Here is an 18,607-nt window from a genome sequence, read left to right on the forward strand (position 1 = left end):
CTTAGCCTAAGCCGTCCTTGATTTCTTTTTCCATCGCGTAACTGGGAATACAACAGCTGCCTGGGAAGCCTGACAAAGTGCGTGGCAATCATGGAAGGTAAGCTCGCTGTTAGGGTTAGGGTTAGGAGTCCTGACTCGAGTCCTAGCTTTAATTTGATGTTAGCCTGAGTTTATCTCTTGTGGGCGTAATCAATGGCTCTAGATCAGCATGTGATTTCTAGAGTTTTTCAGTTCTCGTTGGCTTATTTCGGAGCACGGTCAATACTTCTTCTTTCGCAGAAAATTGTTACTTACTTCTCAGCAAATTTCCTCATTATCTGCATGCCTTATCCACGTTCAGTATAATTAAATTTGAGAAAAATGAAATGAACTATTCTTTGTTCAAGTATTTCCTTCTTACAAGATGGCCTTTAAAAGTCGACACCAGCTCCTGTCGGACCTCATCATTGCTTTCTTCTGGTAACGGAGTCAGTTCTCCTATTTCATGCGATTGTTTGCTTTCCTGCGTGGAAAGATTAAATTAAATTTTCAAAAGATTTTAGTACACTTCTGGCCCTTCTCTTTGTCACGCAATGCTGGAGTTTCATCATAGGGAGGTAGTTCAAGAAATTTTACGAAAAACAATTTAAGTGCGTTTTTAAGTATTTGATTCATTAGTCTTTAATTTATCTATTCTCGATATACAGGGTGTCCCAAAAGTTCTTTCCTCTAATTTCATGCACTATAACTTTTGATCAAAACTTTATTTTTACATGAAATTTCTAGAAGATGTTTACTTCTCTATCGACTACATGTATTTAGAATTTCAGTAAATGTTATGCCCTTGTTGCTTTTTTATCACATTCTGCAGCCGTTGCGGCGTGCTGGGGATACAGCGAGTAGACCCACAGATGATCCTTTTTCAGCTTTTTTATCACCTGGTGCGCAGGAGCCAGTTCAACGCCAAAACAATATTTGTTTAGTTTAGGTAGCTGAAAAAAATATATATTTTGGGCATTCATCCAAAAAAGATAATCATCCCGGCCCCTTTTCACAGCAAGATTTTGCACTTCTTTACAAATCGGAGACGAGCTGGGAGTTACTTGGCAGACCAAGCAGATCGTTTTTTTCCGCCAACTCAGGGGCCTCTAATTTTAAACATTCGCTTTTCATGACCCTTTCTGGACTTAGCTTGCTAACTATGTAAGAGCTTCCTCGTCGAGTCTCCTGTTTTGTATCTAGCCTTCTTTAAAACTATTTTAGCTGCTTTACTCAGGACTTTTGGTCTTCCCCTTCGTTTTTTGCCCTCAAAACCTTCATTTCTCCATGATGATTTTATCACCCAAAATTCGGATTTTTCTAGTTTCTTAGCAGTTTCTACAACAGATAAGCCAGTAAATCGAAGTATACATGCTTATTCTCTCACGTAGCCTAACGTTTTTGCGTAAAGGGGGTTTATCTTTCGTGATATTCATAAAAAAAACAAGGAAGGAGTTCGAGCAATTCGGGCTATAAAATACAAAAATTATGTGGCTGGAAAATATAATCGCGCACGCGCACCTTTGACGCGGATGCATGCAAATCGAATATTCGAGTCAAAAGATGGCACAACAGGTATGAAAACAGTGAATTAGATTGAAAGACACAAGTTTTGTTTAAATGATTTGCTTTCCAAGTCCAATCGTACTGAAATACAGACTTATAAAGTAGAGGAACGAACTTTTGGGACAGCCTGTAATTCTTAATTGTTTAACTATGGTCAGTTTCTAAGGCAACCGTTAGGTAGCAAAATGTCGTGGAATCTTGTAGTCCGTTTATTAAAGCATGCCTCAAAGTTGCATTCGTCTGTTACTCTATAACGAGCATTTGAACTTTTGATGTATTGAAGACTAAAGATAAAGAAACCCCTACCTGTAGCTTAATTAAATTCAACAAAATTAAAAGGCGCATTGACGATAACTCAAATCTTTTTTTTGTGATAAGCCTACTTGATCCCCAAACGTCTCTCTCATTTTTCAAAACAGTCTTTGTAGTTGACTTCTTTCAAAATTTGGTGCTGCTCTCTTCCCGAAAAGTGAAATTATTGGAGACAATTCTTACATATTAAGCGCAAATAAACTTGAATTAATTTAGATATTTAGCCCTTAACTGGCTGATTAGTTTCTTACTTTGTTGCCGAGATAATAAGAAGTCGACGCCATGTCCTCACTAGTAATATTTGACACTACAGCTGCCCTCGCTCTGTATATTGTCGGTCAATAGCATTCTTGCTCGTTGTGTTGCTCTTTGAAATATATAACAATTATTCACCGAAGTGGAGGTGGCTAGTCCTGGATATTTACCGAACTGCGAAGCAGTGAGGTAAATATCCAGGACTAGCCACCGACACTGAAGTGAATAATTGTTTTAGTATATACTAAAACAGTGACATAATTGAGCACAAAAATGACGATTTTTAACTCAAATACTGTTGCCAACGATTACAATTTTGGCGCGTAATGACCGGGCGGCCGCGGCCGTCGCTTTATCTTGCTGACAATTAAAACATTTGAAGGCATTTGTTTACCTCTTGCGGGGAAATTTCTTCAAAAGGAGTTGTGAATTCTTTTTGTATTTAAAATCATTCTATAAAAAAAGATTATTAAATTTAGTTTTAAGCTTATTTATGAACAACTCAAATAAATAAAGTAAGCAAGACTTAAACTTAATTTGCATTTGTAAACAAAAAACTTTTTCACCGGTTTTATCGATAAATGCGTGTCAAAAAGACAAAGCTTTACCTGTTAAAACTTCCAATCCGAACTTCGTCACCTTCTTCGGGTATTTCGGGAACAGCTTGCTTGATTAGTTATGAAATTTCTTTGTTTGTTATCGGCAGCAAATCGGGAAAGCATTTTGCTCGCAACTTACGCGAGTTTAGCGTCGCTCGCTCGGAGGAACCGGAGGTGAATCGGTGAATAGTACAGGATATTCACTGATTAAGTAGCCAATCAGAGGGCGCGAAAAACACTATCCACTGTTTTAGTATATACTAAACCCATTTATAAGGAAGATTTTCACACATATTCCATGGCAATAGGTGCAGGAAACGCAAGCTTCCATGCACAGTTTCAAGTCGATTTACACAGCTTTGATCATAACATTCTCAGTTTCGAGAATAGTTTATTCTAAACCATAAGAAAAGATTTCATTAGAAGTTGAATTTTTCGCTATTTATCTTTCACTTTTTACATTCAGTTCATTTTATTTGCCGGAAAATTAAAAGGACGTTTGATCAATTCACACTCGCGCATTCTAGTCTTATTTTAAACTTTATAGCGGAAGGACATCTGTGAGCAGGGAATAATTCAGCAAAGAATTTGATTGTCGGCGAATTTCTGCGGTAATCGTCCATCGTTCTGCTAGTGAGAAACTAGCCGTTGTTCACTCGTCTTGCTTGTTTGGGGCTGAGTCTTATTCCGGTCAAAGAGAGAGAAGGAGTGTCTGGCAAGGTTTCCAATGATTTGTGAACTAGTGTCTGGAAAACTCTCCAAGTGTTTATATATACACAGTTATACGCACCTTATAACTTCTTCTGCGCTTAACGAGTGTCGTTAAAATTTTGGTCCATAACTTTCACTGAAACGACTGCTCCACAGAATGTCACGCATGATAACACGTAACGCAAAAGAGTGTCGAAGTATGACTGCATAATAAATGTCACAAAGTCTACCTAAGCGGTCCTTTGGGGATGTTCTGTCTTTACGTCATCCTAACCATTTCGTATTTGCGAGCGCAAACAATAGAAACGTCATCATTAACTACCGATTCCTCGCGGTCCCTGTTCAAGCAAATCGAGATTTTTTGTCTATTGACTGTATGACTGTATATTTCAACTGTAAGTACTTTCCTTAATATATGCGCGAGTTACTAGAGTGCCTCCTCGGGATTTCGCCTTCTGGAAGAAATCCCTGCGGGGGCAACTAGTATCCTGTAATAATTGGGACTTTTCCATGCTCACTTGCAATTGTGTTTTCTCCTCTTGCTTAATCTGTTCCTTAGCCACTTTGCTCATCTGTGTGAAGGGAAGCGAGAAAATGAATCTTTCACAGACACGCCGTTAAAACCATTCAATTAAGAAGATGAATGCGCAAATAGTCTTGCGAAGACTCATGTCTTAGCGGTTTTTTGTGTGACAGATAATCTGATGAACCGAGTTACCCAACTTTGTAGAGCTTTGCAACTGTATGGAGACACCATGTTGGCGTCCCTCTGCATGAGGAACACAAATATCCGGAAAAAAACAGAAACACCTGTCATTGGGTTTTGACGTGAAGCGAGTAGACATCTCTAGAGTCAAGCTCGTAAAAGTTAAACTTAATATTTACTCAAATGAAAGGAATGTTCGCTATAGAAAAATCTCCAAATAATAAGTAGGTAAAAGCTTTCAGGACAGCGGCCATTAATGTCGCCTCATGAAATAGTTAAGAAATTCAAACTTGTTCTATCACAAAAGAAAGAACCATTTCGACCAGAAATATTGCAAAAATTATACGTCTTCAGCTGCTCTAATAGCTCAGTTAATATCATAGGTGACGAATTACTCCTTAATTTTGGCGCGAAATTTCAGCGTTAATTTGTAATTTCACATGTGAAATTACAAAATTGCCATGGCAACCTTCCGTACATCTCAGTGTCAAGATGGCGACGAAGTTTTAAAATGCCGTGGATGAAGATGTCAGGGCACAAAAAGACGCTTTAGAAAACCTGAACACACAAGAGAACATCAAGAAGGATTCTAACAGGTATTTTGCCGAAAAAGTCTGAAAAATTCTGAACTTTATAAGCCAAATTTAAGGTCTAAACATTTTGAGAGAGTGGAGTTCTCGATCGATAAGATAATCCAGGATAAACGTGTCAAAAATCCAAGATTGCTAACGTAATTCGTCACCCATGATATTAATAGGTAATCAAATGGTATACTCGTGAAATTAGGGAATAATTTCACTTGCGTTTTGTCCAAATCCTAATAATTTCCCTCGCCTGAAGGCTCGGGAAATTATTAGGATTTGGACAAAACGCGCGTGAAATTATTCCCTAACTTCACTCGTCACCATTTGATTACACATACAAATTAAATGTAGGCTAAATAATTCTTTATTTTGAATTTTCATTAAGTCACGTGCAAACCATGGAGCAATAATCAGATGAGTAGGTTGGATAGGTCACCCAGACTAAAATCAGACTAAAATATAATGAAACAAGCAGTCTGGAGAATGGTAAAAAGTTTTACAACAGAGCTAGTATGGAAAGTTAGATACAATTTAATAACAAGCCTACTTGATCCCTGGTGTCTCCATGATCCGTCAGAGCCTCTTTGTCAGCATATGATCTCTTGGAGGCTTGCATTTCGATGATCTAGATTAATGCATCAAGTATATAAGTCGTATAACAATTTCTAATAGTACAAAAACAGATTCGAAATTTTGTCTCCCTGTATTTGTTTCACGATAACTCAGTTTTAAAACAAATGTGGAATTTCGCTCATCTCCTTACCGTTTTTCTTTTGCGGCGTAACCACGTCAGCAGGTCACCACAAGGAACGTATTCTATGACCAGGAACATTTTCTCCTGAGTCGTACAGCATCCAACCAGGGATACAACGTTCTTATGTGAACCCAACAGTTTCATCTGCTCAATCTCAAACGTGAACTCTTCTTTCTGTGCTTTAGATGGATCATCTAAAGGCAATTGAATATACGACTTTGTCTTTTTTATCTTGCAGTGACAGCATTATTAAGTGCTAGATTAAAAAAACTGCACAGAATAACATAAGAAAATCGCAAACCGCATTGAAATTACCTGAAAATTTCTAAATACCACAAACCCCTTGATTTTCAAAACCGTAATACCGCGACTTAAAATAAACATTTCTGCAAAACTGCATCGCCGCAAACCCTTACACCCTCCTCTATATACTTCCTCCGATTTTTATCGCACCCACGATTGAGGCACAAAGTACAGATCTATTCCACCGTGTAACAGAATGTCGAGAAATATTCAGGCATTTCGTAGTATACTATTCAGTTTACCACTGCATTCTCTCAGCAGCCCCCGAGGGGTACCTTCCCCCTGGAAAATTTGGGCGTTGGTATGGGTGAAATGTGTCCACATAGTTTCCCTTACCCTTTTTCAGACCTGCCGCTGTTCTTAAATGACGAATGAAAAAGATGAGTAACTAAATAAATGAATAGTAGAATAAAATAAAATGAAAACAGACTTCGCACCATGGAGAGCAAAACCTTATCCTACTTCAGTTTTTTTCTCTTTGACCCAAATCGTGGAAATCTTTACCCAATTTCAGACCAAAAAGGCGCCAAAAATCATTGATACCCTTTGGTTCCGCTCACACCCTGTATAGTTCTAAGAAAGCACCCCCTGGGTCTAGCTGCCATCATGGTGAAGTCGTAGCTCAGTTTCATAGTTCTATTGCCCTTCATCCTCATTGTCCTTGCCTCAAAAGACTTGCTGTGTAAACCGAGTAACTTGGATTACCAAAGAAGGAGGGAGGAAGGGGGGAGGGGGGGGGGGAATCTATTAATTAGAGCTTGCATTATTTAAAATCAAACATATGTCAGTGTTGTGCTTCAGTTGTATCCAGTGGTCGATTTCTAGTTTGTGCGTAGTAATAAAGAAGACTTTGCATGTGTTAAGAGCTAACTGGCTTAAACCTACTCTGGAGATAATTGTGTTCTTGACCTCGAAAATTTCAAACATAAAAATGGTTACCTTGATACATTTTTAAAATTCTTGCGACGTGCACTACATGTATTATGAAGCCAAAATAACCCCTACATTTCCAATCATTTCCGGATATTAAAACAATGTTACCGTTGATATATACAATCAAGAGAGGATAAAGCTCTCTCTTGATACATTATAATACAGAGTGTCAACAGTGTGTCAATTCTCGGGAAATTTCGATCGAAAAAGTTCAGTGCCTTTATGTGGTGCAATTAGTTCACTTAAAATCCCTCAGCTTTTCTTGTTATGTGAAGAGGACTAAAGGCAGTCACAAAATTTAAGACTCCATGGCTTTGTCTGTCTTTTATGACCAATTCTTACCATGTAAGAGTTTGACAGCAACCACCTGAGGTGCCTCTTTTGTGGATAACAAAGGCCGTTTTGAAATGTCGGTGTCAAACGCCTCCAACCCAACTCTCTTCTGAAATGTGGCTTGGTAAACCACGCCAAACGCTCCCCTCCCTAGCTCTTCCTCAAATTCTATTTGCTCAGGCAGAATTTCCCACTTGTCAAGAGGAGTGATCTCGCGTTGTGAGTAAGGTAATCTGGATGAAAGGGGAAAATAATGCTGAATTAATAGACTGAGCACAATTGAATTACTCGAATACCTTAAACCTTGTCAACAATTAAAAACGTGGTGCTTATAAATATATGAATCATTAAGGTTATGGTAACCTGGTCGTTTTATCGTATAAGTATAGAAGTGTAGTATTTTCGTTACAGCGATCTTGCCCAAGCTCCTTTACAAGGCCTTTCAAAATCTAGCGGCCTCTTCCGGATGAAGGATACAGACTCGAGTTAGAATGAAGTGGGATCAGACGGGAAGAGAAACAACAAACCACCCGAAAGAGGTGCCGGAAAAGGCAAGGTCAAGCTATATATAATAACAACCTCTCTGTCTTCTCTGGAAGATGATAATGAATACACGAGGCTGTATGTACCATAAATACTCGTTTGGGCAAGACCGCTGTAATTAGTCTGGTTATTATTATTCTTAGTTAATATGGTTAACCTGGCACTGTTGCAATTCGGAGGAGTATGGTCGAAGCAGTAAACTGTTTTCCGTGATAATTAATTAATTATAAACAGCCAGCTGAGCGGCGGGAAAAGGGCAATTATGAATTGTTTTAATAAGGACATTCCAGTAATACTGATTTCTTAGACGCAATCATTTATTATTGGCATATTCGTAGGATTTTTTTTCCCTTCTTGAAGAAACACAAAGTTCTTAATAATAATAAAAGGTAGCCTTCTTTAACTGTGCATCAGCCGGAGTTGCAATCATGTGTTGTAATTTAAGAGTGGTTGTCTGAGAAAACCAGGCAAAATGTTAAAAATGTCAACGTAAGGGGGTCCACAGAATAAGCTCATACGAACATCATAGATAGGTTAGGTGGAGTAGTGGACAAATATAATAAACATAGGTTCTTCACTGCTCTTGTATTAGAGATATGAGCATCACTCTATTTGACCCCCTCGGACGCCATTTTTGTAAGCAAATTTTGACCATTTTCTGAAGCTCACAAACTCCTCAAAATTAAACGAACGAAGTTCATTTTTTGTGTGCGACACAACATAACACAATACTATCTTTGAAAACCATAAACGATGTTAGGTAGCTACGGACAAGACTAAAACTTTCTTATTTTTCCTGACCTAAACTCAGTGTCTGCAAGCGAACCAAAAATCAGTCGTTTTTGAATTGATCGGTAGAGCATGTTGTGTATTACGACCCAGACTCCCTCCCGGTAGGGCATTGGAACGCCTGACTATAGGATTAGGAACCACGAGTCGTGTAGGCGAAATAAAGCCATCGTCCAACGTTGAATCCGTTGTAATCTTCCATTATTTGCCGACTAGATGGGTCACAACATTGGCGACGAGGGTAAAACAAGACCCCAAGAAGTCAACGAGACGAAAAGTTCGCGAGAAACATGGACGATAATGAACGAAACCATATTAAAACATTCGACTGTCATGGGGACCAAAACACGCTTGGCTTGCGATGGAAGCGGTGGCTGACAGCTTTCGAACTATTTGCAGACGGCAAAGGCTTAATTCTAAATGAAGACAACGCGAACAACAGGCAGAGGAGACGTGCATTAATGCTCCATCTCGCGGGACCCGATGTTCAAGATATTTACCTTACCCTGCCGAACACGGGAGATGCGAAAGATTACCGGAAAGCGGTCGATGCACTGAACGCACACTTCGCTCCCAAAGTCGACACTACGTATGTTAGACACTGTTTCACACAGCTAATTCAAGCACAATGGGAAACAATCCGACAGTTTGCAACCAGACTCAGACAAGCATCGAAAGATTGTGACTATGGCGAAGATACAGATAACCAAATTCGTGATGAAATCCTCTGCAAGTGCAGCAGCACGTACATAAAACGAGAACTCCTGGAAGAACGTCAAGGCTTCACTTTAGCTAGAGCGCTTGAAATCGCCGAGAACTGCGAAAAAGTCGATGCACAGCTTGCTGCAATGACCATAGAAGAAAAGGGAGAGAATTCAGCTAGTGTAAACCGCATAGAGGGAACAAAGAGAGGCCATTGCAAGAGAAATCAGTCACGAGGTACCACAACCGGCCGTGAGAAAACTTGTTACCGGTGTGGTAGAACCGGACATTTCGGTCGAGATTCTAACTGTCCAGCAAAAGGTCAGTTCTGTCATCAATGTGGGCTGGAAGGAAATTTTCAAGAGCAGTGCAGGACAAAGCAGAAAGGTGAAGAAAAGCAAAAACAAACCAAAGGCCGCAGGAGCCCCAAGGGAGGTGCTGCAAATATGGTAGGTTGCCACAACGAAGAAGAGGAACCAGTGTATGCTTTTACCGTAGGAGGCAGGAATGAGGAGAAAATTGAAGTAACCGTTGGAGGTTGTAAGCTGAACATGATCATAGATTCTGGAGCAAGTTCTAACATCATTGACCAGGAAACATGGGAGTGGTTGAAGAAAAACAAAGTGAGGTGTGAATCAGCTCGCTCGAGTAGGAAACTCTATGCCTACGCATCCCAGACACCACTTGATGTAATAGGAACATTCTCCTGTGAAGTCTCTGCAGGAAGCAACACTGCTAGTGCCAAGTTTTGTGTGATTAATGCTGAAGGAGACCCCCTTCTGAGGAAGGACACTGCAACTAGTCTAGGCGTACTGAAAATAGGGATTGGCATCGCTGCCGTAAGTGCAGACCCAAATACCATTGGTGAGATCCTGCAACAGAAGTACCCAAATGTTTTCAGCGGCGTTGGAAAGTTGAAAGACCGGGCAGTAGAGCTCCACATCGACCCCAATATGACGCCAGTAGCACAGCCGATGCGGAGGACTCCGTTCAGCATGAGATCAAAGTTGGAAAAGGGATTAAAGAACTCATTGAACTAGACATTATTGAACCTGCACAAGGGCCCACACTATGGGTTAACCCAATTGTTGTTGTCTTAAAGTCTGGGGGTGACATCCGCCTTTGCATTGACATGCGAAGGGCTAACGAGGCAATACGGAGAGCCAGACAGCCGATCCCTACCGATGATGAGATTACTCAGAGCATAAGTGGCAGCAAGGTATTCTCCAAACTTGACCTTAGGTGGGGATACCACCGGCTTGAACTTTCCCCAGAATCTCGAGAGATTACTACGTTTGCTACCCACTGCGGTCTCTTTAAATACAAGAGACTTTTTTTTGGTGTTAACTCTGCTTCTGAACAGTACCAATACGAGATCCAGACGGCACTTGCGGGTATAGAAGGGCAAGAGAACATTATTTTCAGATGACATCATCGTACATGGTAAAGACCAGAAAGAACACGATTTGCGGTTGGAGAAAGTCATCGTGAGATTAAAGGAACGTGGACTGACCCTCAATGCAGAAAAATGCCAGTTTAGCATGGATAAGCTCACATTCTTTGGTATGTTATTGTCCGGGAACGGGATCAGCTGCACAGAAGAAAAGGTGAAAGCCGTGAAAGAGACACGAGAACCTCGAACGGTATCAGAAACTCGAAGTTTTCTTGGGCTTGTAAACTACTGTGGCCGCTTTATACCCGACCTGGCAACGGTATCTGAGCCCTAACGTCGCCTGACAAAGTCAGGAACCCCTTTCGTGTTTGGAGGTGAACAGAAGAAGGCGTCTCAGGAGCTAAAAGAGCGATTGGCCTGTGCTGAGACTTTGGGGTACTTCGACAAAGATGCCCCAACCCAAGTGATTGCCGATGCCAGCCTAGTTGGACTGGGAGCGGTACTGACCCAAAAGCAGAAGAATAGACCGAGAGTCATCTGCTATACAAGTCGTAGTCTAACAGACACCGAGAGAAGATATTCGCAGACAGAGAAAGAGGCGCTGGCACTCGTATGGGCCTACGAAAAGTTCCATCCCTATGTGTATGGTGTGCCATTTGATCTTGTTACAGATCACAAGCCGCTGGAAGTTATTTACGGCCCAAGGTCAAAACCCTGCGCACGCATTGAAAGATGAGTGTTACGAATGCAACCATACAAATTCAAGGTCAAGTATGAGCCTGGGCCGAGCAACATTGCTGACTCCCTCTCAAGACTAGTGGGAAATCTAAAATCCAGCAGCAGTCACTCAGCTGAAGCCAATGAATATGTCAGATTTGTTCCACAAGAAGTGGAAGAAGCCTCAGCAATCGATGAAGAACTCTGTGCAGTCAAGGAATGACTAACCGGAAAACCGTTAAAAAAACTTAAACCAACTAAAAATAGCACATGACCTTGTCTTAATAAGATTCTTGCGCATTTTATTAATGAGATAAAGACAAAAGGTTATGACGTCCTCGGTGTTAATTTATTCCCTCACAAGTTAATGGGCGGCATGAGATTTCCTCGCAAAAAAGGAGTAACCGTGAGCTCCAGTGTCTAAATTAGTAGTTCCAGGTTTAAAGCGGTCGGAAGGAGTACTTTAACACAGTGTAAAAGTTTTGAGAAAAATGAAAACCTGGTAAGAGCAGCCTCACGTTTTAAGAAGGGCCTCGAATGAAGAAACATTACGACTTCTGTGAGTAAGACCAACAGACCCTTCGATAACTGCGATAACTACCCGAAACGCATGCATAGCTGATCAAGATCTTAACCTTTCCTTGTAATTTTTTCCCTTTCTTTGCAAGAGCGACTGCAAATAAAGTCTGGTCATCATAAAAGATAGGGCAAATTTACTTGAATAGTATACTGATACTGGCAACTTATAAACTTCCTTTTTTTCTGACAGCCCTCTTGTGACGTTGAGCTGTACCGAGTCGTAAAACACAACTACTGATTTATTTTGCTGTTGTCATCTACTATCCCTGAGTTTTCGCTATTTTGTTTTCTTCTTTAAATAGGGTGTCTGTGTTTCCCTGCAATTAGAACACACCCAATCATTTTAAAAGCAAAGACTTTTATCATAAAACGCAGTGAGATAGGACTGAACTGTAACCACGTTCCTTTCAGTGAATCTCTTTTGATAGAGCGTTACCAAAAGAAAAGATTACATAAGGTAAGTGACAGGAGGGGCTAGGGTAATAATATGTAACCTCCCCTGCCAACAAAAGCAAGCTAGCTCTTACCCCTCCTAGTCACTAAAAAATTATGACCAACCCCGACTGACATTTAAATGAATTCACCCCTATAACTGTAACGTTTTAAGACGGCTGCGCAGGGAACAATACCTTAAAACTACCTCGACAGAGCGGTCCATTTCAGGATAGGCCTATTGCGCATAGCCTTCTGAGTCGTCTTGTGAATAACTGGATGTAGCTCCTGATTATTTGCGTCACCTAGGAGCCCATAACCCGGAGCGAGCAGCTTCTATGTAGTCGTGTCACGGCGTCTTTACTAACCAGACTTGTTTTTAGAACAACTTTGGCTCGAATTTTAAATACCTTACAAGTCCCACAAACCAGACCCCAAAACCTACAGACCTGAAAATGGGCTCCTATGGAAGCTATTAAACAAGGTGAATTGATTCCCAGTAAGCCATAAGGTGAATGTTATCCACATTCACGGAATAACTCCAAAGGAAGAGTGGATGAAGCAATTCGAGTTAATCACCTATTAACCTGCGATCAGGAGTTCTTAATTTTCCTTTTCGCCTCCTCTTAAAGAGAAAGAGAAGAAGGACCGCCTGATCGCAGGTTAATAGCCCATTCTCCACCCCATTCACTCCGTTAAAAAAATGACAACCCAGAAGTGGACAAACAAAATTTAATAAACAGAAGTAATATTGGAGCAAGTAGCTGACAATGTTTGTGTTTGTATAGGAAGTGTGAATTTATTTACTGAGTTGTTTGTTTCTTGTCTTTCACTCGTCATTTTGGAGACGAGGCAACTACTAGTGCCAGTCCCTTTCGAGTACTGGATTTTAAAGATGGCGTCGCTTTGTTATTTTCTAGTTTTATTCCATGGTTCAGCACTTTTTGCCATTTCAATATGTAACAGTGGCAGTATTTCGAGCTTTTTGATATTTCCTTTACCTGCTGACCATAGTGGACAGCGAAATAGGGAAGAAAAAGCATGAAGAGGACTTAAAACAAACACGAAGGGATCGGCCTATTTTCAAGAAAAAGGTTGGCAACTATGGCAAATGTGAGTTTTCTAATTTCGTCCTGTTCCAACGAGCCAAAATGATTATTAGTGTTTTGGTAACATGGATGATAGTAGACTGCAATTTGGCTGTCAGATTTTTATTATCTTTTTAGTTGTGCACTGCAGATCAATTCAAAAACGACTGATTTTTGGTTCGCTTGCAGACACTGAGTTTAGGTCAGGAAAAATAAGAAAGTTTTGTCTTGCCCGTAGCTACCTAACAACGTTTATGGTTTTCAAAGATAGTCTTGTCTTGTGTTGTGTCGCACAGAAAAAATGATTAAAATGTTTAATTTTGAGGAGTTTGTGAGCTTCAGAAAATGGTCAAAATTTGCTTACAAAAATGGCGTCCGAGGGGGTCAAATAAAGTGATGCTCGTATCTCTAATACGAAGGCGGTGAAGAACCTATGTTTATTATATTTGTCCATTACTCCACCTAACCTATCTATGATGTTAGTATGAGCTTATTCTGTTGACCCCCTTCCGTTGACATTTTTAACAGTTCGCCCGCTTTTCTCAGACAACCACTCTTAATATTTCCAACATTAAAAATAATAAGATTAATTAACATTCGGGCCCAAAGGCTGGGCCTGAATTTTGTTTTTCAAATTTTCCCCATTGCTGAAACTGATTCGATATTCCCAAACTGCGCCCTCATTGTGTGAATACTGGCCGTTCATTGCTTTCTCGAAGGAAACTGCCGTTTCCACTTAGTTTCTAGTGACTGCATCCTCCATCTCATCCCTTTTCCCGACGCCTTTCTCCCTGGCGGTTGGTGCCAATATAGGGTGATCTGGAAGGAAGTCTAATTGTTGCCATACAGACCTATGACCTATGGCTAGGTAATACAGGGTACGCCTTCATCTTCTAATTAGAATTAGACTAAAGAACCAAATATTCAATGAAACTCAAGCGCAAAGCAATTCTACCGCCAAGCTACAATAAATAAAACATACACTAACTTTTTAATACAAGGAAAATGAATATTGCAACGACGCTTATTTGGCCCGCGTTTAGAGAAAAACCAACTCTACTCGGTCCAAAACCAGGCTTCGATGAGCATTCCCGAGTGTAAACTTTTGCTTCTGTGTTTGTCGTATATGCCTTCAACGACAGAAAAAAATTACGTACGTCGTACGCAGTAGTTATCAGAGCTGCACAAACCTTTCAGTAGTCTTCTTCCTTCTGTACCACGAGGCGAAGATAGCAATAGTCAGCAGCAAAATGGCAATCGTGACACCAAGTGATATGTAAATAATCTTATTAATGGAGGTCGAACGTCTTGAAGCAGGTTTTGTCGTTGAAACTGCTAAACAGGAAATGATTTCAAACTAGTATTATAAATCAGTGGCGGATGGGAAGGTTTTGGCAAAAAGAACGTGTGGTTACTATTTATCTCACTGAAGAGGTTTAATCATGCATGATACTAGCCTTTTCTATTGTGCAACCCTACCGTGTAAACAGTTTCAACTCGTAACGTCGAGCTTTCCTGGAAAATCAGGTTGTTTCCTGGAAAACCAGGATTTTCTGAAGATCACAGAATGAAATTGACCCCCCCTAAATTCAAGGAAATGCTAATTAATTTTATGAGTAATCATAATTTTATTGTGAATCCTATTGTAATTGGTAGAAACACAATTGAGAGAGTCATGACATATAAGTTACTAGGCGTTTGTGTAAGTAATGACCTGAAATGGAACCACCATGTACAGGTTATAGTGCAAAAGGGAAACAGGAGGCTTTACTCTTTAAGGGTCCTTAAGCAATGTGATGCACCTCCAGCTTCACTGGCTAAGGTTTATACAATCATTGTTCGTCCTGTTCTAGAATATGCTGCCCACGTCTGGCAAAATATACCAGATTTTCTATCTTATAAGATTGAGAGCATTCAGAAAAGGGCTATGCGCATCATTTTTCCTTTAATGAATTACGACGAGGCATTAAATTAAATGTCCTTAATTAAACAACTCTAAGTGACAGACGCGCCCATCTATGCCAGGTTTATATTGATAGACTCCGGAATGAGAATCACCGCTTGCATTTTATGCTCCCCAAACAGGAGGAGGTTGTGCATAATTATAATCTTAGATCTGGCATTAGCCGCTCCACGCGTCCTAACTGTAGGACCAAGCGCACGCAAGAGTTTGTCACTCACAAGTATACCTAGTGGCTTGTACAGTTATATGTTCTAGTATTTATTGGATTTATTGTATTATATTTTAGTATTATATGTTTTGTAAATAGCTCTGTAATTCAGCCATTCTGTATATTGCTGCAATGAGTCTTGATAAACAGTCATTATTATTATTATTATTATTTTTATTATTATCGGGGATCGAGGATCATTTTTTGAATTTAACAAATAATAAAATCAATTATTAAATTATTAATTATTTATTATTATCACTTCACTCCATATTATATATATGCTTATACAAGATACGAAAATAGCGGCGAGTGTTCGTAAAACATGCAAAGCTCTGATGAGCGTTAGGGAAAGATGTAATTTCTTTAGAATCAGACGGGTTAATCAGAGTCATCTGATCAAGCACAATTCTAAGTATATCAAGCTTCTAGACTGTTAACAACATAAGTGAGAAAACACACGCGGCACTGAATCGAATGTCACTAGCTTAGAAGCAACCAAATGGTCCAAAAGGTTGATAATTGAAAGTTTTCAATTTTGCTATACGCAAAATGTGGTTTCATTGGATACTGTTAAACCCAGAAACCTGTAAAGTCCAGGAATATTTTAGGAGTTCAAGTGTTTTGGAAAAGTATATAGTCCTTTCTGCACAAAAAATATGTTCAATAGCACGGCTAATCTTTAGTAGCACTCTCCCTGAAACAGATATTGATCCGTTGTGTGTTACTTTTTATGCTAAGACTACACAGCTGACATGCAGTGGTTGCCATTATCGCTGACTACAATCGCGTTCTCCTACAAACAGAAGTAAAGAGATGGAAAATTGTAATAGGGTATTGAGAGAGGAGCAGAGCCAGCCAACTGGGCCGAGCTGGCTCCAAATTTCTCCAAAAAGTAGAGTAACATTTAAGGATGTGGGTAAGGAGGGTTTCGTCACGACACGGGGACACCACGGGGAACAGATGACAGTATGTGTGACGCAATTAAATTCAAAGCGCAAATGGTCTTTGCTTATACCTTAGAATGGGAACGCGACCTCCGATCGAAGCGAGATTGACCGAGATTGAGACTAACGGAGGAAATAAGTCTCTTTTTTTCCCACGGCAGTTTGTCCCGTATTCTAAAAGTAACACTATTCTACGGTAAGACTGTATTTTTGGTATCGTATTTCATATTAATATATCGTTGTATTCTCGCTATGATTTTCAGAGTAAGTATTTTAATTGTATTTTAAAATTTTTTTTAGAATAAGTATTTTAATTGTATTGATTTATTTATCATTTAATTTGTGAACTTACATGGAAAATGGCTTTTGTCCCGAAAACAAAACAACCTCCAAGGTGAGGGATGACAGAAAACATCTTTCGGTATATTACTCAATTGCATATTATCAACAGTCTTGACAAAACACGCGCGTAGTAACTTCCGGTCAATTCAAGGAAAGTACGTCCGAAATCCGCGGAGATTTTGCTGGCTAAAAAAGTTTAAGAAACCTACTACACTATAGGCTGTCATTCAATCATCTATTGATCATTTGGTTAGGTAATTTCTCACGCATTCACTCACACTCTTCCCTGGCAAAGAAAAGTAACATGCGCTTCACGGATCCGCCCCCAGATAGAAATATCACAACAAGAAAACCTTGGCGCAGAAAGCAAAAACGTGTCAGCTACGCGCAGTATCAGCAAACATCGTTAGTCCAGCCGTTCCTAGAAAACTATGCCTTTTCTAGTATCAGAAGATTAATATTTGGCGCAATGATTTCGCTAAAACGTTCAACAGCATAAGGAAGGTGCCTTTGGCCGAAATACTCCATACCGTTCTCAAGATGATGGCCCTTTCTAAAGCCTCCTCCTCATTTTCTTCCTGGTAATTCCTTAGCCAGCTAGGGGAGAAACAATTCTCACTCTCCTCCCCAGAAAGACGGCCCGCCACCACATCCGAATACTTGGGTTTGTTTGGCATTATGGAATTAACTCCGAAATATATAAATTGACGCAGCGAACTTAGTCGTGGTCATTTGAAACCAATTTTGCATCAAGTAATAATAATTAATTTTGCACATCAGATTTTTTCGGACAGCGGCTCAGGATACCATCGTAGGGTAGGGTAGGGTAGTTAAATAATTACAACAGGATTAAATGCTTAAAAGATGAATGAAAACTTTTAATCTTATTTTTTGATCCAAACTATTAATTCGATTACAGTCAACTCCTTCTAAGACGGACACCTTTGGGACCGGCAGTAAGTGTCCGTCTTAAAGAGAGTCAAATACAGGGAGTAAAGAAAGGCAGGGACCAACTCTAGGTGTCTGTTTTAGAGAGGTGTGCGTCTTATAGAGGTGTCCGTTAAGAGAGAGTCGACTGTAATTCTAACCCCGATCTCCGATCTCCGATCATCGATCCTCGATCCCCGATCTTGGTTTTCCATGAAAGCTGTCTAACAGCGCAGCGACGTGACAACAACGGAATAGGTGTGTTGTCCAGTACGCTTGTGCGTGGTCCGTTTCCTCGTCTCTGTTCATGACCCGGTATTGTAAGAGCAAAAAGCAGCTATACTTAATGAACCAAGAGCCGTAATAGGACAGTGTCCTATTATGGCTCTTGAATGAACTTATCATTTCTAAAATCTAGGCTAGTATAACTTGATTAACAAAATGAACATGTGTGACATCATTATGAAATCATTTTTTTGACTTCATTTTGTTCGTCTGTCGACCGATAAAGTAAATAAGTACAGTGGAAACCCGCCTAACGGCCACCTCGGTAATGCGGTCACCCCGTTATTGCGGTCTCCCGTTAATACGGCCGACGGCCACATTTTAAAAACCCAAACAGTAGAATTTCTCGCAACTTCACCTCGTTAATACGGTCTCTTGTTCGAAACTTAGAAAATTAAAGTGCCTATGACATGTCAATTGTATTGACCTAGAACTCTGAGCCTGTTCTTGTACTGTTTTTAGACTACAATACACATAAGGTGCACTTGTTGACATTTTATAGCCGAATTTTGAAAGTGTTTTATGTAGTGATTGGAAGAAAAATTTTTGGTAGTATTTTCAATTTCTGTACTCGATATCTACATTCTGGTTGTTTATTAATGAGAACAGTTGTTCAAG

At 40.0% G+C, this 18,607-nt stretch overlaps 2 protein-coding genes across 2 annotated transcripts in view; both read right to left on the reverse strand.

The window, feature by feature from the left end:
- Positions 1–18,607, reverse strand: part of LOC140949434 (fibroblast growth factor receptor 2-like) — a 236,244-nt gene that overhangs the window by 117,562 nt on the left and 100,075 nt on the right. The window lies entirely within an intron of this gene.
- LOC140950678 (uncharacterized) lies at positions 371–17,454 on the reverse strand. Its single transcript, XM_073399925.1, has 7 exons — positions 17,301–17,454; positions 14,508–14,652; positions 7,084–7,307; positions 5,515–5,699; positions 5,299–5,376; positions 3,980–4,033; positions 371–502 (listed from the first exon to the last, which is right to left on the reverse strand). The coding sequence occupies exons 1-7, from the start codon at positions 17,452–17,454 to the stop codon at positions 371–373; spliced, it is 972 nt and encodes a 323-aa protein (XP_073256026.1).

This window comes from Porites lutea, chromosome 10 (genome assembly GCF_958299795.1).
Source record: "Porites lutea chromosome 10, jaPorLute2.1, whole genome shotgun sequence".
NCBI lineage: Eukaryota > Metazoa > Cnidaria > Anthozoa > Scleractinia > Poritidae > Porites > Porites lutea.